This window comes from Polypterus senegalus, chromosome 15, assembly GCF_016835505.1.
Source record: "Polypterus senegalus isolate Bchr_013 chromosome 15, ASM1683550v1, whole genome shotgun sequence".
In the NCBI taxonomy this organism is placed as follows: Eukaryota; Metazoa; Chordata; class Cladistia; order Polypteriformes; family Polypteridae; genus Polypterus; species Polypterus senegalus.
The window spans coordinates 8,442,418-8,463,523 of NC_053168.1; the positions used below are offsets into that span (position 1 = coordinate 8,442,418).

Here is a 21,106-nt window from a genome sequence, read left to right on the forward strand (position 1 = left end):
GGGGCTGAACACACCCCAAGGAGATGCGGTTGCTCCTCCAAAACCCCCTCTTAAACGGTGATATATTGGATACAAATGCAGGTTTTTTTTTACCTCCTCTTTGCTCGATCAGCTGCTGGCTTGCTTCTGCTGCCGTGGTGCATGATCTGTATTTCGTGCGGCACCTCAAACATTTAAAAGCCTGTACAACAGCTGTCCTACAGTTTGCCTTTTATTTCCGGCCCCTGGTGTGGTTAAACTTCTTGGCACAAAGTCTCATCTTGCGGGACGTAAGTTCTTGATATTTTTTAGTTTATAATTTAAAAACGGAATAAGAATCTGAAAATCTAACAACATCACATTAAAGTACGATAAAGTCAGAAAAAAATGATACCAAACATATATATGTAGGTTTTAAAATAAGCCCAATTTAAAGCATTACATAAAAGCATCACATAAAATCGTTGAACAAAATCGTTGCACTTTTAGGCTTAGGATTTTATATATATAGAGTAGATTTAAATGCTTAACTCTCTTTTGTTGATTTCATTATATTTTGCCATTTCTATGTGCAGTTTTTGCCCTTCGTTGTATCTTATTAATGACAATTAAAAATGAGTAGAGCAGACACGCTAGCAAATAACACGGAATAATCAAAGGCTGCAACTGCTTTAGCGTCAGCTCCACTAATCAGTAAATAATGGATTAATTAAACAATTAGAACACCTAGAAAGTAGAATGAAAATCAAGATGAAAATATTGTTAAAAAGAAAAAATACATTTTTCCCATATAACTGCTTGGTACATTTTAATATATCATATATACTCGCAGATAAGTTGTGACTTGATTTTACCGTATAATTTCCGGTATTTTATAATGTCGGTTGTATAAGTCGAATGCGGAAAACTCACGCTATTGGTCCAAGAGATTATGATATGCTAACGCCCACATGAGAGAGGAACCACTGAGCACACGGCCTTTTATTTCTATGTGGGTGCGGCAATGCGCTGCATCAGCGTGTGCTCCTAACCTCTCTGTCTCTATTGTGCCTACGTGACCACATGGTAATACCCAAACTATTCCAAAGCGATGTTTGCACTGTTTTGTGCTTTTTGTATCTCACACCCTCATACACCTTTATCATAAGAGCATCCCTTATCTACGAAGTAGGGTTCAATCAGAAGAAAATAGCTGGTTTTAAATGAAACATCGTTGAAGTAGCTAAAGAAATTGATATGTGATTATATACGGTAATTTTTTATTTTTTTAGCAAACTTAGTTCTAATTTCTATAATGTTCCCAAAACACAGAACTTGGGAAATAACACTTCACTTAATTAGCCCAGAAGTCCAATTAAAAACAGAAGTTGGTTGGAATAAAAACCTGCAGCCACAGTGGGTCCCCAGGACCGAGTTTGGGAAGTACTGTTCTAATATATTAAATTATTATTTTAATAGGAGTTATTATTCAGTATTTTTTGTCTTTTTCAAACCCCATCTTTATTTTTTGGCACATTATCATTTTGAGCATTACTTGCAAGCATTGCTATGCAGTGACACTTGGAAGTGCGTGGTGCTGACATCAACACTGCAACAGGATAAAAGACTGGCACCGTGCACTTACTGGTCACCCGACTTTACAGATATATCTAAAGAAATCTCTGAGTGGTTGATGTTAGTGTTCATTATTAGTATTTGAAAAACATTTTTTAGCTTCGACTTCGGTTTTTGGTTCACTGGTTAGATTTGAGAAAATATCAGATGGATTCTCGTGAATGACGTTTTTACTGATATATTTGAATATTTTCTCCCGCTCACCTCCATTGCCCCAAACTTTGCCTTTTGTTTTCTTGGCAAATATAACAATGACCACAAGAGAAATCAGCAGAGATTATAGCTAGCCGATGCATCAGCTTCATGCACGTGCACACTAACAGCATATTATTCCTCAAAATATGCTTTGGTTAAGCCAAGTAATAGTCAAGCGTGGGTTGATAAATGATTTGTGAAAATGCATTATACTAGAGCAGGGATGGGCAAAGTCAGTCCTGGAGGGCCGCAGTGGTTACAGGTTTTTGTTCCAACCCAGTTGCTTAATTATTAGTTATTAATTTAAACCAAATAGTGCATGATAAGTACACACAGGTGTAAATGAAAACAAGCTAAATTGAGGAGTGCTGGTTTATTTTGTCATTTGAATTTTATTGCTAGTAAGAGAATCGAGAAAATTGAGAATACAGCTGTTTACGCCTAAAATAAGCAATCAAGGTTTAAAATCCTAACGAGTGACACAATAAAAATGAAGCAAAGTGTCACTTGAGCAATAAGGGCTTCTTATTAAGCAATTGGGTTTTAACAAAAACCTGCAGCCACTACGGCCCTAAAGGAATGACTTTGCCCACCCTTGTACTAGATTAGAGAAATCAATAGTGACAGGTTGAAATCAAGAATGGCTACTCCTTCTCTTAATGTTTCGCCTTTACTGGTGTTCATTCCTGTAATTGATCAAAACTACTGTTCTAATATTATAACTCACAGATACTGCTTTGGCAATAATGTATGCATATGTAGAATACATACATTAAGTTACATTTTGGCTCTGTAACCAATAACAGTATCTCAATGTCATGATCTGGCTTTTGTTTTTAATTTTTGCAACAGTTTTTGCATCTCTAAAAATATTTTAAAACATTATCTCAAGGGTTTTTGAGGCCAAGGAATCAAGGGTATTTCTCACTTGAAGACATTTTTAAAGATGTTTAAAAATTAAATGTCTTCTCCTGCAGCACCATATTGTTTATCCTAATGGGCACCACCGTTTTGGGACCTTTAGGTTGACAGCTATGTTATTGCTAGGTAAAGGTCAACCAAAAGTGTGCATCACGTGACATCATCGGGTTCAAGGTATAAAGGTCAGCTTTATGAACGTCTTGGTTGTACAAGATTTTGAATTAAAGGAAAAGACGTAGCAAATCTCATTCATGTGTTTTGATCTGATTTTTGACAACAATTTCATTTGTTAATGGACTATAATTTTTATCTCAGGTTTTGGCTTGGCTACCCTACATTTATTTACTTTTCGATTCATTCACTATCTTCTTTGGATTATGATTTTGGTTTCACCCCTAAACTTCCTGCTATTGACCCTTTCCTGTTAATAAACCACAGACCATCCCCTTATTCCATTGTTATTCAAATTCTGCTCACGCCCAGTGGAGTCTGTACACTCAGTGATGTATGCATATGCTGTAGAATACAATTAACGTCAGTTTAGTTACATTTTGATTTTGTAATCAATGCTTGAATATATATACGGATGAAAAAAAGAAACACTGTTGAACTGAAGAAAAGGAAAATTGATGCTCTGAAATTTCAACATTCATTTCTGAAATAATAAATACATTAAAACAAAGCAGCACTCCAACTGAAGCATCAGGAAACAATAGCAACTGTGATCCTTTACAGCAGTTCTCTTTATCTAATCTTTTTCCTCCAGTTTTTATTTGCTTAATTTCTGCATCTCCTGTATTTCTGTAAGGATTTCTTATTGTACGGCGGCACGGTGGCGCAGTGGTAGCGCTGCTGCCTCGCAGTTAGGAGACCCGAATTCGCTTCCCGGGTCCTCCCTGCGTGGAGTTTGCATGTTCTCTCCGTGTCTGCACTGGTTTCCTCCCACAGTCCAAAGACATGCAGGTTAGGTGCATTGGCGATCCTAAATTGTCTCTGGTGTGTGTGTGTGTGTGTCCTGTGGTGGGCTGGTGCCCTGCCTTGCACCCTGTGTTGGCTGGGATTGGCTCCAGCAGACCCCGTGACCCTGTAGTTAGGATATAGCGGGTTGGATAATGGATGGATTTCTTATTGTTCCTGCTTAGTTATAGAGAAAAATTGTATTTTACTTAATATTTCATGAACTATGATGGGTCCACTACTGTTGGTGGTGTGTCTGTTAGTCCTAGAGAGTATAGACAGGAGATGTGGGACTAATTTTGGATGGGTGCCTGAGCTGAGTGGGCCACTGAGTTTGATTTTTTCCTAGATCACCATTTTCTGTGCCAGCTTAATATACTGTACATGTTTTTTTTTTTATGTTGTTTCACACTGCCTTCTGCCTTTTCACTAATCATGTCTTAACATTAATTCATGGAAAGTCGTGACCTCGAACCTCTCCTTTGTTAGCACATTTGCCGGCAGCTGTGTCCACCTTAGTGAAAGCAAACAATATTTTGTTGTGGCTTTTCTTTTGTTCACTGTGGAAAGTGTGGTGTTCCTGTTTTCTGAGATGTAACATACAGATTAAGGGTTTACAATTGGGTAATGACAGTCTAGGCTGATTTTGTCACTGGCAGGGAGAGCTAGGAGGTTGTTAGTTATTGTCTCTGTGTGTTGTTTGCTAAACCCCGTAAATGTGACGATGCAGGTTCAGCCCCACGCTCTCATCTACCTTCTGGGGAGCTCTCAAACCCAACACTGTCTGTAATGTCACCGATGAACTGGACAGTGAGATGCAACGAAGCAAGGGGATGGTGATAAAAGTGCAAAAGTGCTTTTATTAAAATCAAACAAACCAAAAATAGTGTCCATATAGTGCAGTGCTTCAAATAAGTCATTAAATAAATAATCCATTAAAAGCTATTGAAAAACGTAGAGGTTAAAAATCATATGCTCCATACAAACGCTCAGCAGGAGCGACCACTACTGTCGGCCCCCGGGTGTCGGCCAAACACCCCGCTAGGGCTCGCCTGCACTTGCTGTCTCGCTTTCTTTCTCTCTCGCACACACTGGCTGCTTCGCCTCCAGCTGCCTTCTTCCTTAACCTCCGTCTCTTTTTTCTTTCTTTCCTTTTTCTCTCCCTCTTCCACACTCGCACTCTTATTACATATAAAGGGGATGTGGATCTGGTGTGGCCATTAGCAGCTCCCGGCATCAATTACGGATGCGGACGACTTCTCACCTGTGCACTTAAACGAGGACCACCCGCAATCACAAAATGCCCGGGAACCACTCAGGCTGCACTACCACACGCCCTCTTTAAGCCACGAGTGCACCAATTATCAGTTAAAAAAAAAAAAAGCTGGCCTTTTCAATTTGAGCTGTGGACCCGCGGTACCATACCGTATTGCACTTTCTTCTTTTCTGAACTTACCAGTTGATTACTTAGGCGAAGTTCATACTATTGTGGTTCCCAGCATTTTTGGGGCATCTGCATAAAAGGGAATCCACAGCACACCCAAAAAATCAATTAGTTTTTGTGACTCCTGTTTATATGACTTGAGAAGAGAACTGTATGTGTTTGTTTTTTTTTTTAAACTGACATGCTGTGTCTTTTCCTGCATTTGTTTTTCTTCTGGAAACTGATTATCCTGTAATATCTAGTCCTTGGCTCAGGGTGGGAAAGGGTTGGGTTGTGGTGGTTTGTGTTGTTTTACCTTTATGGCTGTCTTCCCTCCTGCATTCTCTTTTGTTATTCTGTATTTGGCTCAATATAAAAATTGATCACAAAAGAAAAAACAAAAGTCATCTTGCCATTTTTCAGCCTTCCGCGTTGACCACCTGTTACATCCACTATAGCTTGACACCACTGGTTAATCTGTGGCAATGCAATTTTATCTTTCCATGTTTCCCCGAAAATAAGTCCTACTCCGAAAATAAGCACTAGCATGATTTTCAGGGTGCTATGTAATATAAGCTCTACCTCAAAAATAAGCCCTAGTCAAGATCGTCAGCCGAAAAGCAAGGCGCCTAAGACCATGCTTATACTTCACGCGATGTGACACGTGTGCCCGAAACGTCCATTAAATTCTGAGGACACCTTGCCGCAATATCTCTGAAAAGGATGCTTAATGATTACATCAATTCGGGGATGCGCCTAGCCGAGAAAGCATTGGGTGCGATGCAGAAACAATCCCTGGACAGGGCATCAGCTCATCGCAAGTTAAACACAAGCACACACACACACTGGCGTCATTTTAGTGTCACCAAAGCCCCAAACCTTTATGTCTTTGGATGGAAAAAGGACATGACTTACTGCGAGAGAGCAGCAATACCGCTCTGCCACCGTGTCACCCCCACATGTGTAACTATTAACAGTATTCATTATTTAAACAAAGTTAACGATTTATCTGTAAAATGTAACATACATATTGTAATGCATTTCGTCATGAAAGTGATATCAAGTATAAATTTAAGGATTCTAAATGGACAGAGAGCTGGAATATCAGAAATGTCACGTGTTCTGTGTGGTGATTGCTGCTTCAAGGTCAGGAGGAAGCCCCAGAAGCACATGGTGTTTAACAACTGGGTCGGTTTTAAGATGACGTTTATGACGGTCTGCTTTAATGATAACATAAACTACGAGGTTAAAGTAGACATTTCAAGGTTAAAGCCGAAATTTCTACTTTAATCACAAAACAGACAATTTCACCATGTCCTTAATTTTATTCTCTGTGCATCAAATACATCGCTGTGCATTCTGATGCTATTGTGAAGGTAAAAAAAAAAAGATGGCATAGAAGTAGGTGAGACTTTTAAAATGTATGGTGCCATTGCGATTGGGAATATGCAATGCTTGACTATAAAAGCACCACAGATGCATTTGTATGTCGGTATTTTGCTTCACCACATTGAACCATTTATCAAACATCGCAGCAGGCACATCGAACCTGGAGGATCCAAAAAGTGGCTGGAGTAGCAAGATATTCAGGCTGGAATTCAAGGTGTGAATGTGGAGAGTTATGACGATATTCCAGAAGAAGTTGACATGACTGTACAGTAATCCCTCCTCGACCGCGGGGGTTGCGTTCCAGAACCCCTCGCGATAGATGAAAATCCGCGAAGTAGAAACCATATGTTTGTATGGTTATTTTTATATATTTTAAGACCTTATAAACTCTCCCACACTGTTAACATTATTAGAGCCCTCTAGACATGAAATAACACCCTTTAGTCAAAAGTTTAAACTGTGCTCCATGACAAGACAGAGATGACAGTTCTTTCTCACAATTAAAAGAATGCAAACATATCTTCCTCTTCAAAGGAGTGTTCGTCAGGAGCAGAGAATGTCAGAGAGAGAGAGCGAGATAAAAGCAAACAATCAAAAAATCAATACGTGCTTTTAAGTATGCCGAAGCACCGCGATAAAGTGGCATTTTTTGAGGAGAGCCCGTATCTTCTATGCAAACAGCCTCTGTGCAAACAGCCCTTCTGCTCACACCCCCTCTGTCAGGCGCAGACAATGTCGGAGAGATTGAGAGACCGAGAAACACAAACAATGAAGCACCACGCGGGAAGCATATCTTATATCACTGAGGAGTTTTAGTTAATATGTAATACATGCTCTGATTGGGTAGCTTCTAAGCCATCTGCCAATAGCGTCCCTTGTATGAAATCAACTGGGCAAACAAACTGAGGAAGCATGAACTTTAAATTAAAAGACCCATTGTCTGCAGAAATCCGCGAACCAGCGAAAAATCCGTGATATATATTTAGATATGCTTACATTTAAAATCCGCGATAGAGTGAAGCCGTGAAAGTCGAAGCGCGATATAACGAGGGATTACTGTATTTGGATAATTGTATATTGTTGTGCAGGAATAAATACAAGATATCCCATGAAAATAAGCTCTGCTGCATATTTTGGAGTAAAAATGAATATAAGACCGGGTCTTATTTTCGGTGAAACACAGTATTCATGCAGAAGAGCATGATGAAGCTGGTTCCAGCTGGACAGCAGAAGGTTATAACTCCTAGATGTTGCAATCCAGGATGCCCCAAAGCTGCTTTCTAGAGTTATGATCGGGGAGAAGACAGGCTAAGGAAACCCCTCTATCATACCATTTACCGTATATACTCGCGGATAAGTTCTCCCACGGATAAGTCAGGACTTGATTTTATTGTATAATAAGAGATTGGAGGAGGCAAGAAGATGTAAAAAAAAAAAAAATGTAAGTGTCGCATTTTTGAACGGCCGTATAATACAATACAATACAATTTATTTTTTGTGTAGCCCAAAATCACACACGTATAAGATGGGGTCACCTCACCTCACTTCCTAGATCACATATTTGGACACAATAATTGGTATAGAAATGTTGCAAGACTTTTCTCTAACACTTAGGGACACTTAAAAGATCATTGTGCCATTATAATCCACTTAAAACTAGTTCAGTTCCTCCTTCCCCATTGATTTCAATGCATTTTGTGGACTTTGGCGAAGTACACAAACATTTATGTAATTTTGCAGAACTCGAGACAAAACAAATTCAGTGCGGTTTGCTCATCGCTATTTTCAAGCAGTACGAGAGACAGATTTGAAACAAACTTTCAGATGGACCAGCTCACTAATCTTGAACTGTCACCTGTCCTGCCTGTCTGATGACACCTTGCATGAAGTTGGGACATACTGGAGTGGTCTAATGCATAATGTCTGTCAGTGCCGAAACATGACTTACACATCCCCATGTTGCTTCTGGTGACTGGGAAAATGTACAGAAAACTGATAAAGTGTAAGCTTTATTTTTCCTGTTCTGCACTTTGAAGGGAGGTCTTTTTAGAGGAGATCTGATCAGGCTTTGCTCCAGCTGGACATCTTTGGATTAAAGAGCACCTACCTAACAAGCTAGTGTGTGTTTGACATGCTGCAGTTCCTCGCTGTACAAGCTGTGTTACTTATTCAGTGAGATTTAATAAATGTAGGTAAATTACATAGAGTTTAATTATAGTATTGATATTCTGGAACATGTTTATTTTTTTCAACATTATATCTTGTTTATTAAAATGCTATATGTAAAACATTTGGAGGCCCCTATTGTTGAAGTTTAAAGCATTGCCAGGTGAAGTGTGGCATTTCAGCAATGACCTAGGAAGAAATGTTTCTAAACCATATATTTTATATTGTCTACGTCAGCCACTAGGGCTAACCGTCTGTAAAATGAATAGGTGAGTTGAAATCTTGCATCATGTATCTTTGTATATTTGTATTTCTTTCAGTTCAACTTTCTAAACTGCTTTGCATCTCTGTTCTACATAGCCTTCGTTCTGCAAAACATGCACCTTTTAAGACAAGTAAGTAATATTCTTTACTATTATTTTTACAGTTCTGAAAGTATTGCAATACAGTTTAACAGTGTGGGATAATTCAGTGGCTATCTTTAATATCAGGTTTTGTGATTATGTCTACAAATGTAGATTATTTTATTTAAAAATTCAAGTACAATTTTATTTTGATAGCAGCGTGCATTTCCATAACAATAAACAAAGCTGTCAACATTGGTGAGGACTTATAATAAAATGATACCAGGGCCGTACATATTTGCACAAAATACCAGGTTCACTTCTTTAAAGCAGCTGTGTAAACTAAAGTATTATAGGGCATTGTTTAAGATATACGGTATATGTGTAAAAATGTTGCGTTTATAATCCTAGAATATATTTCTTGATAAATTCTACTGTAGACTAACTCATATCAAAATTACTGTGTGCAGATTTTCTTTGCCTCACAGTTAGGAGATGTGGCTTCGCTTCCCGGGTCCTCCCTGCATGGAGTTTGCATGTTCTCCCCATGCCTATGTGGGTTTCCTCCACGTGCTCCAGTTTTCTCCCACAGTCCAAAGACATACAGGTTAGGTGCATTGGCGATCCTAAATTGTCCCTAGTGTGTGTGCGTGTGTGTGTGTGTGTCCTACAGTGGGCTGGCGCCCTGCCCGGGATTTGTTCCTGCTTTGTGCCCCGTGCTGGCTGGGATTGGCTCCAGCAGACCCCCGTGACTCTGTATTAGGATATAAAGGGTTGGGCGATGACTGACTGATATGACTGACATTTGTCTTTCTGATATTTCTGTAGTGTATGTAAGTGCTTACGAATTACCAACAGTCAGAGATTAAACTCAAACATCCTTTACATGCTGCGGTGGGTTGGCACCCTGCCCAGGATTGGTTCCTGCCTTGTGCCCTGTGTTGGCTGGGATTGGCTCCAGCAGACCCCCGTGTCCCTGTATTCGGATTCAGCGGGTTAGAAAATGGATGGATGGATGGATGGATCCTTTACATGAAAGCTTAGCTTTGTCTGTTTTTGTGTTTGTTGTGAGTTCTGCTTATCTATCACAGGTTTAGCTGCTGTGTCAGACAGTCAACTGCTGCATTGGTTGCTGAACTGTGTAACACAGGCTGTGCTCGTGGGTGCTGTGAAATGGGTTTTGAGCCTGCCAGCGCATTGGTTGGTGCATCACTTCGCTGGGGCTGTATAGAGTCTACAGATGGAGATTGGAAAGCTCAACAGTCTTCATGAGAGATCAATGTCCTGCTTTTCATCGACCTTAGTGCATCTTATAAAATCAGAGTGCAGTAAAAGTTATGTATAATGCGTTTAAAACAGGGGTCCTTAATCACGGTCATGGAGGGCCACAGTGGCTGCAGGGTTTTTGCTCCAACCCATTTGCTTAATAAGAAGCACTTATTGCTCAAGTAACACTTCTGCTTCACTTTAGTTGTCTTGTTCATTAAGATTTTGAACCCTTATTTCTTATTTTAGTCTTAAACAGCTGTATTCTTGATTTTTAATTGCTCCTAATTAGCAATAACATGCAAATGACAAAAGCATTTCCCCACTTAGCCTGTTACCATTTACACCTGTGTATTTATCGTGCACTATTTGGTTTAATTAAATACTTAGAATGGAAGTGAAGAGAAAAAAGTGAAGGACTGAGAATCACTCATTCATTTTAGCCTTCAAATCATTTGGATGATATCCTTAGAAAGGGGAAGAAAATCTAGGATATGAGAATGACCTGACATAGGAGAGTTAAAACACTAACAAGTCATGAATTTAAATTATTGGCAAGAATTTCTTTCTAATTAAGCAACCAAGTTTGAACAAAAACCTGCAGCCACCGCGGTCCTCCAGGACTGTGATTGAGGACCCCTGGTTTAAAACATTATATTTCTACTTTTTTTGGGATGGAGAATACAGATGGCCTGAACAAGATGGCCTGGCTGAACAGACATCTGTATATTAGTGTCCTGTGCAGATGTGAAATATTACTTTTTTTCATTAATTTTATTGAAATCACACAACATTCCATACAAATAGATCAATTTTTTACAAACGTAGGATCGAAAAAAAACAAATCAACCCCCACCCCTGAGAAAGAGCATGGCCAGCAGAGTAAAACTGAAAGCTGGTAAAATAAGTAAATAGATGAATTAAGAAGTGAATAAAGATAAATGGAGAAGAAAAAAGAAAAGGGGAGAGAATCTGCTTCCTCAGTGCTTTAAAAGCGTATTCTAAAATGTTATTGATTAGATCCTGTCAGGTTTTGTAAAGGTTCTGCACAGATCCTCTAAGTGAGAATTTGATTTTTTCAGTTACCCACTGACTTAAAAGAGGTGAGTTAGGATTCTTCCAGTTGAGCAAAATAAGTCAAAATGCCAATAGTGTAGTAAAGGCCATTACAGTTTGTTTGTCCTTCTCCACTTTAAGCTTCTCTATGAGCCCACCAAACACCCACACCTTTTAATGGGTCAGGAGGGATTGGGACACCAAGGCTGTCTGAAAGGCATTTAAAAATTTTCGTCCCAGATATGAAATATTAAAACCAGGTCTATTACTATAGTGTCAAAGCTGATAACGTATTGAGTTCAGCAAATTGTGAAAATTAAAAAAAATAAGGAAACCAAACTGTGGTGACTTAAACAAGTAAGTGATATTTAATGGGATTGGCTTCAGCAGACCCCCGTGACCCTGTAGTTAGGATATAGCGGGTTGGATAATGGATGGATGGATGGATAAAATCTCCTTGCATGACTTATACACTTGGAAGCACATACTATTAATAAGTTGGTGGTTTGTCGTGTGGTGGGTGCGGCAATGCACCATCAGCGCATGCTCCCAACCTCATAGACTACAGTAGCTCTAACCTAAATACTCTTGAGTATAACTGAAATAATGAAAAAAAGCCATCAGAGTGTCTGTGTTCAGATTATAACCTATCCGATTCCTTATTATGTACAGTGGTTAGTCATGCAATGACCAGTATTATGTCTAAGGCATTGCTATCATTCATATTTTCAGTGTTAAATTCTTTTTTGATAATTTTGCTTGATTACATCTTGCCTGAAGAAGGGGCCTGAGTTGACTCGAAAGCTTGCATATTGTAATCTTTTTACTTAGCCAATAAAGGGTGTCATTTTGCTTGACTTCTCACTACATTCATAATGGCTAACACGGTACAACACCCTAGTACTACTTACAATACAATACAATACAGTTTATTTTTGTATAGCCCAAAATCACACAGGAAGTGCCGCAGTGGGCTTTAACAGGCCCTGCCTTTTGACAGCCCCCCAGCCTTGACTCTCTGAGAAGACAAGGAAAAACTCCCAAAAAACCTTTTAGGGAAAATGGAAGAAACCTCGGAAAGGAAGTTCAAAGAGAGACCCCTTTCCAGGGAGGTTGGGCGTGCAGTGGGTGTCAAAAGAAGGGGGTCAATACAACACAATATACAGAACAGAACAAATCCTTAATACAGCATAATAATAAAAATTTTAGAAGCACTGAGCAGAATTTAACAGTAGATGATATCACATAATAAGATTTGGATATTTTTAGAGTCCTGGAGACCTCATCCATTAAGCTGCCTCCCCATTTGGCCATGCCACGGCTGAAACGTTGCTCCGATGAAAGGGCCCCTCTTTCCCATGATTCCTGTGATCCTCCATCAGGGATGACTTTACCATAGGCAGGCAAACAACTTGGCAGGTGGGCCGTGGCACCAATTGCCACATTTGAGTACGGAGAACAGAAACAGAATAGGTGAGGGTTAGTATTCAATTCTAACTATCATGTTACTTATGTTTTAGTGCTAATGACTAAAAACAGAGATGCAGTCTGTACAGTTAATCAGCAGCTCTAGTCAGGATATGCTAAACTGAAGTAGTGAGTCTTCAGCCGAGATTTAAAGGCTGAGACTGAAGGGGCATCTCTTATGGAAGCAGGAAGACCACTTGTCCTGGTGAAATCTGTTTCAGTCAGTCAGTCATTTTCCAACCATCTATATCCTAACTACAGGGTCACGGGGGTCTGCTGAAGCCAATCCCAGCCATCACAGGGTGCAAGGCAGGAAAAAAACCCAGGCTAGTCTACAACTTTAAATTTTCAGCCATTTAAACAGGGATTTGTTTTCATGTTTTGGATCATTTCCATGCAGTTGCATGACTCCAGCTTTGCTTTAAGCTTCAATTGACAGGCGAATGACTGGATATTTTACATAATGCAGGGATTAAATACTTATGCAAACATCACATGTCCCTATTTATAACAAATCAATGTCACATTACAAAAATTGAGCTTCAGTACTTTAAAATAAAATATCACAGGAAACATTAAAAATATTTGTAAAATTAGAACATTTGTTAAGGGCCTGAATACTTTTGAGTACGTGGCACTGTGTTTGTGTGCTATAGAACCCAGTGGAAAGGGCTTCCTCTAGCAAAAGATTAAAGAAATTATAAAGATTCATCACCCAGTAGAAAAAAAAAAAAGAAAAACATGGTAGTTTAATAAATTCGAAAGCAAATGTGAGATTAAATCAAAAGCATTGGGACAATCCCAGAACACATTGGAAATTCTTTATTCTGGGCATCTTTAGCCTGGCAGTCTCCCTACATAAAATTAAAAACATTTATAACCATACATTAATTTTTTTCTTTAAAACATATACATTCTCTTTGCTTCCTTCATTTACACATTAAAAAATTAAATTTAATATTTACTTTTGTCCTAGTGCTGATTTGCCATTGATTGTAAAGCTATGTGTTTTCCCAGTTCACAGCAGATAGCATCATATCATAATTTAGACATCTCCTGTTAACTTCTGTGAAAGTAGGCCATGAGTTATCTACCACACCTATTTCTGTTCCTCTATAGTGAACTATAGTTCAGAAAGTTCTAGTAAAGGGTAAAAATCTGTAAAAGACAGCTGGTGCTACCCTGTATATTAATTAAATGTTTTTATTAACCATTTTCATTGTGATGTGTGGGATCTATTGATCCAGAATCCAGTTTTCTTTAAGTACATTTCTGGTAATTTGGAATGATAATGGAATTTGCCACTGCATCAAAATATACTCAAAAACTGCATTCATTTTGAGAATAAGACTGCTACAATTAAAAAGAAATAACAATAAATAATCATGTGTCTCTTTTGGTTTCAGAGTCTGGCAACTTTGCTGATTACATCACAAATTATTAATCAAATTGTTGAGGCCTTTCTACCTTACTGGTTGCAAAAGAGATACAAACGACGAATGCACAGCAAGATGTCACAAGTAATAAAATACAAAGAACTGCCTTGGGTTGAAGACGTCGAGCTGGAAACCAGTATGAGTACTTACTTTGTAAGTATATTAAACTGAAAATGAAAGCATTTTATCATTTTTTGGTCTCTGAAGCAGTGCTTATGGTACAGGAACATAAAGTACAATAATAAAGGAAGTGGCTATGAGATGCATGATATTAATGTTAGAAAACATAATGAATGTTGAAAGTAAAAAGTGATTTCATAGGCTTATGACTGTTAATGAGTTGCTTTTCCATTGTGTGTGTACTATGAATTTAGGCTTATAAAAAAACTGGTATATTTGTATTTGCTGGCGTAACATTTTATCTAGAGCAACTTCTGAAGCCATCCATCCATACATCTGCTGAATCCCCTTAATGCAGCTATTAAGCATTATTAAATTGAAAGCAACAGCTTAATCCTGATATGCCACTTGTTTATTGCAGAGAACACTCATGCTTTCTTCAGTCAAGCCAGCATAGTGTTACTAATCAATCTAACATGCATATCTGTATCTTGAGAAAAACTGAAAAGATGCAGAGAGACCATGAAAACTCAATATAGACAATCACCAGGTTAGCTTGAATCCATTCTTTTGGAGGTGTACTTCATGTACTAAATAATATTACATAATGTTCTCAAACATTGCTTAATCCATATGATAAACTGTTTTTATCTAGTTAATCCTCCACCTTAATAAAAGGACAAGCTATGTCTATATGTCTGTCTGTGTGTCCACCTGGATGCTGTGTCTCTGTCATTCCAAAAGGTGACACATCACAAACATTTGTTTAATGAAATGCATTGCATTTGTCATTTCAACAGATGGCGCATCACAAACATTAACTCTGCTTTTACGAATCCCATACCAAGTGACATATAACAGAGACATATGCATTGCATGATACGCTGAAAATATTAACTCTGACGTCTATGTTGATTACTTGGAATTCAACCCATCTTAGATGGATAGTAAAGCTAGTGCATTCACTTAAAGGAAAGTTGCAAGGCACATAAAAAGTCAATTACTGTTAAACGAGATAAAGCTATGTTTAACTTTGAAGTACTGCTGTTTAGTGAAATTCAGGGGGAACAAGAAATAACGTAGGCAATAGTCCTGGAATCAGCCTAATTTTTGTCTACTACTACATTTTCTACTGCTTTTTTTTATCTTGGTTGTGATATGGTGACCAGAACTACATGCAGTATTTCTTATGATGTCTCACTAGTGTGTTGTATACTGTACCTTCCATGGTTTGTACTCCACCGTATCATGCTATGTTTCTTAACATCCAATCAACCTTCTTAATTACATCTGTGCACTGAATGTGGATGGTTTTAAGTTCACTGTGGCTACTGAGGTAGTTTAATATTTGTTACTTCAAGGTTCTTACTCCCCCATTGTGTATTCATATATAATATTTTACTTGACACATGCAGTGCTTTACATTTATTTATGTTAGATTTTACCTGCCACATATCTGCTCAGATCCACAGTATCTGTAATGATTAATGAATCTAGGGCACTGTATCTGCTATTCAGCTTAGTGTAGTGCCTCTCATGTGGTACCTTATTAAAATAAATAATATTGAATGAGCCTTCTAATCAAAGGCTTATATTGCTTACTCTTTGATTTTTTTCATATTAGGTAAATAATTTCCCCATCTAAGTGCTGGCTGTTAAGGGTTGATGGGGCTGTTCTTGCCCCATCTTTTGTATTTTTAATGATTTCTTCCATTACATTACCAGTGATACATATTTAGCTTATTAGCCTGTAGGTAATAGGATCAACCATGTTACCTTTGTCATACAATGGGACAACATTTGTTAGCTTCAGTCTTTAGTAATTTCCTCACAGTGCAGAGATTTCTAAAAAAAAAAAATGTGCATTAAGGATTTATTTTTGTATTACTAGGGGGCTCTGCCCCCTGCTTGCTTTGCTCACCCACCCCTGGGTTTGGTTTACTGGATATACAATTTAAAGAGATTGTTATTTTCATGGGAATTGTTACATATGCATTATTTTCACTTTTACTTTAAAAATTTGTAAAAACAATACTTGTCCTTTATTTCTGGCCTCGGGCGTGGTTGAATCTCTTCCTCGCAGGACGTATAATGCTGCTCCCGTTGTGGGGGCTGAACGCATGCTAAGGTGATGCCGTCGGATCAGTTGCTGTCTTTCTGCTCCTGCAGCTGACGAGCTGTGTGTTCTGCTTGTCGCGCAGCACGTCGATCATTTTAAAGCCTGTAGAGCAGCTGTCCTTTTGCCACTTCGTATGGGGCTGAACGAACGCTAAGGAGAAGCGGTTGGATCATCTGCTGGTTTGCTGCTGCTGGCGAGCTGCGTGTTCTGCTTGTCATTGTTTTAAGAGCTGGGAGCACATGAAGCGTGTCTACCAAAAGCATTCCAACAATTGCTAGGTTAGATGTCCGTGAATGTGTTTTAAATGATGTCTCACTGCCTTCTCTCGCATGACGTTAAAGTGTGTCTCGCTGGACGTCAAATTGTCTTCCGAGAAGATCACGTCTCGTCTCCCTAGTCTCCCTCCTAAGATTTTTTTTTATAATAGAAAGACTTACTTCCTTGAGGACTTTAGGATGAATCTTATCTGGACCAGGTGACTGATTTAATTTGAGCCTTTTTCAGAACATTAGTACAATTTTGATGAGAGCAGGCCATTCTGACCAGCAAAGCTTGTCAAACTTATTCACCTAATTTGTCCAAGTTAACATCAGGATAGGTTTTAAGTACCACTCTCAATCAAGTCATTATAGGCCTCTCTTTGTGAAGAAAAACTTTATTTGTGTAAAATCTAATATGTATTTGTGTGAAATCTGCCCTTAACAAGCTTCCATGTGTCTCTGTGTTCTTCCTGAAGAACTTAATGTAATGTAAGGATCCGTCATACTAATTTCTTAACCTAATTTTAAAAACTTCAATCACATTACCTCTTAATTTTCCATTTGCATAAACAGAAAAGGGTCCCCTTTTTAAAAACTTTCTTGCAGTTCTGGAATCAGCCTGATTGCTCTTCTCTTTTAATTGTAGTAGCACTTCCCTCAGTCTGCTCTGTTTAATTCATAGACTACCTTCTGAATACCTATCCATTTTGAAAACAAATTTGACGTGGTTGTGTTTGTGTATAAAACTGATGTAGAGTGTAAACTTGTGTTTGTGAGGCATTGCACTAAAGGCTGCAAAATAAGCAAACAGGTAATGCTGTGATAAATTTTGTAATAGAATGAAATGAAAGCAAATTTCATAGTGCATTGTTTGAAAGTACAAAAACAGTCGGTGAAATCAGAATCCGTGTAAAGTATTTGAAGTCCATCGGTGACAGGAGCTGTCTGATTTGAGAGAAAAATGACAGAGTGGTGAAGGGCAGGATTTAAAATGAGACTTCGCGTTAATACCTAAACAGACAGAGCAGTAAGTGAATAACAGCAGAAATGCACATAATTTGAGAAAGAATGTTCTGTCTTTTGGATTTGGTGTATATGAATTAACAAAAGTTATTTGTTGTTGTGTTAACAGGTAAAAACAACTGCCCTTTGCCTCTCCTGACTTAATTATTGTAATATTTAATTTCCCCTAACTAAAATGAGTGTTTACAAACAATTTAGCACATGCTTACAAAGAGGCTACAATTCTGTACTAATTATTGGAATAAGTGGAGATGTCCTAAGCTTCATGGTGTGTTTTTGCAAAAGTATCACAAATCTACATGCTTCTGATGATGGGGCAATGAGGTTAACCTTCAGAACAAAAACAAGTCAAGTCAGGTTGGGGAGCATGCACTGGTACAGTGCGTTGCCGCACCCACTGCACAACGAAACAACTCAAGATCCCAGCTTGCAACCCCCCAGGCCAACGCGCGGTCCAGTCCCACCCTCCAGAAATGACCTTCTATCTGCCGCAGCCACGTGTTACGTGGGTGACCCCTTGGCCTGGTCCAGCCATTTGGGAAACTGAGGATCTTACGAGCCGGATCAACTTCGGGAAAATGCGCCACATGGTCGTAGTTCCGTAAGTGACGCTCCCTCACAATTCAGGTAATGTGCCTCATTCAGGACTCCATGAGCAACACAAAGTCAAACAAACGGTACCCAAGGATTTTCCAGAGAGACAAAGTACCAAAGGAGTCCAGTCTTCGTCTCAGAAGATAGTTAAAAAATGCATCAAAGTACTACTCAAAAATGCTAATGATTTAATGGAACATGGTTAAATGAAATAACAATTGTGCAACTGAGGGTTTGAACTTCTCTTCTCTCCACTCTATAATTTCTGAATCCTCAGAACATCCCACCCACTCCTGTAACACAAACCCCTATGTAAAATGAAAGCACAAGAAAACCTAACACAAAGAAATCACCAACCACACAAAGGGTCATTTTCTTGTTTTGTGATTACTTTTCAAATAACTATTCATTTGTCTTCCTCATGCTTACACTTCTGCAGTCTTACAAATAATATCCATCGTAATCCATCTTCCTAACCTGTTTACCCAGGGCAGGGTCATGGGGCAGCTGGAGCCTATCCTAGCAATCATTGGGCTCAAGGCAGCAAAAACAACAAGATTTATTTCTGTAGCACATTTTCATACAAATGATGGAGCTCAAAGTGCTTTACATGATGAAGAAAGAGAAAAAAGACAAAATAAACAAGAAAGTAGAATTAGGGAACACTAATTAACATAGCATAAAGGTAAGGTCCGATTGCCAGGGAGGATAGAAAAAACAAAAAAAAAAAAAATTCCAGACGGCTGGAGAAAAAAAATCTGCAGGGGTTCCGAGACCACTGAGCCCCCTCTAGGCATTCTACCTGACATAAATGACCTCAATCAGCCCTCATTGTATTCAGGGTTTACATGGAAGAACTTGAAGATGACGGTCATGTGGACTTCTGGTCTTTAATCCATCAATGTAGGGCAGTTTTTCCCAAACTCGGTTCTATGCCCCCACCCCGTGGCTGATGGTTTTTGTTCCAACCAAATTCCTGATCAGTGACAACACCTGATAACGCTGATCTCATTTAATTAACTGGTATTATTTTTCTTTTATTCTACATTCAGAAAAGCACAGCAGCATGATTTTTACATTTATAAGACATTTAGAAATATTTTTGCTTTTGCTATAGATTTAAACGCTTAACTCTCTTTTGTTGATTTCATTTTACTTTGCCCTTTCTCTGTGCAGTTTTCCCCTTCATTTTATCTTATTAATGACAATTAAAAATGAGCAGAGCAGACATGCTGGCAAACGACACTGAACAGTGAAAGGCTGCAAGTACTTTAGCATCAGACCCGCTAATTACTACATAATGGATTAATTAAACAATTAGAGCACCTAGAAAAGCAGAATGAAAATCATGATGAAAATAAAAAAAATACATTATTCCAATATAACAGCTTGGTACATTTTAAAATATATTTTTTTTTACCAAACTTAAGTTTTCTAATTTCTATATTGTTCCCAAAATAACACATCACTTAATTAGTCCAGGAGTCCAATTAAAATCCAAAGCTGGTTGGAACAAAAACCTGCAGCCACAGTGTGCCCCCAGGACTGAGGATGGGAAACACTGATGTAGGAACATCACGGAGCTTTGATCAGGTGGTGAACAGAAGAGAAAGTAGGGGTTAGTACGGATTACGGAGCCATCAGGAATGATAATGATAATTAAATGCATATACAGAGTATGAGGATTAAACTAAAATGAAGCTATGAAAAAGCCATGTTAAAATAATGAGTTTTTAGCAACAACACCTGGAGAGGGTGCCAGTCCAGTGCAGGGAGAACACACCTTCACCCACACACTAGGGCCAGTTCAACAACATCAGTACACTAGCCTGCATGTAGAAGAAAACTGGAGCACCAAGAGGAAAAGCATGTGGACACAGGGAGAATACGCAACCTTCATTCAAGGTGCACCCAGAGCATGAACCCTGGTTTCCATGTTGTGATGCAGCACTGCTACTACTGTGCCCCATCCTGCCCTCAAATGGTAACCATGATTGATAAATGAGCAAAGAAATTCAAAATGTCACTCTGTATTTCTTCAAAGGAGTATGCCATTACAACAAACCATTTGTACTGAAAGTACAAAAAAGAAAAACATTCTTTTAAACTCATTTAATGCAATTCAGGGGTAGCCTATCTAGCATTCCAGCCCTGGAAGGTGTGCCAGTCCATCACTGGGCCCACTCACTCACTCATTCATCCTCACATGGAGCCAATTTGGAATCACCAGTTAGGTCTAATGTACTGTACTACTTACTCTCTGAAGAAAAGCTCACATAGGCCTAAGGACAACGTCCAAAATCAACGCAGACAGTAGCCTGGAATTTGCTGGATCCTTGAGCACTAGGGTGTTGTACCATGTTAGCAAAAAGTTGTCATTTTGCTTGACTTGTCACTGGATTTTTGAGAAAACACAGTGATAAACCTCTGCTAATTTATTGTAATTATATTTTTTTCTCTCCATAGGGAACTTTTGATGATTACCTGGAGCTTTTTCTGCAGTTTGGCTATGTCAGCCTTTTCTCCTGTGTCTTCCCTCTGGCAGCTTTGTTTGCAGTATTGAATAACTTAACAGAATTGTACACAGATGCCTTTAAAATGTGCAGAGTCTTTAAAAGGCCCTTTTCTGAGCCTGCAGCCAATATAGGAGTATGGCAGGTAAGCCTTGCATTATTTATCCTTTTTTCCTGAAGAATTAAAGTTAGTCCATGTTGCCACATAAATGTATCTTTTTGACCTGATTTGTGAATCATATTTACTTCAAAAGTAATATTTTA

The 21,106-nt window shown here is 38.6% G+C and overlaps 1 protein-coding gene across 1 annotated transcript in view; it reads left to right on the plus strand.

The window, feature by feature from the left end:
• ano10a (anoctamin 10a) overlaps positions 1–21,106 on the plus strand; it is a 261,873-nt gene that overhangs the window by 25,469 nt on the left and 215,298 nt on the right. The window contains exons 8-10 of the mRNA XM_039736378.1: positions 8,965–9,039; positions 14,184–14,366; positions 20,796–20,987. Coding sequence (XP_039592312.1) covers positions 8,965–9,039; positions 14,184–14,366; positions 20,796–20,987 — 450 coding nt within the window. The remainder of the gene's footprint in view (positions 1–8,964; positions 9,040–14,183; positions 14,367–20,795; positions 20,988–21,106) is intronic.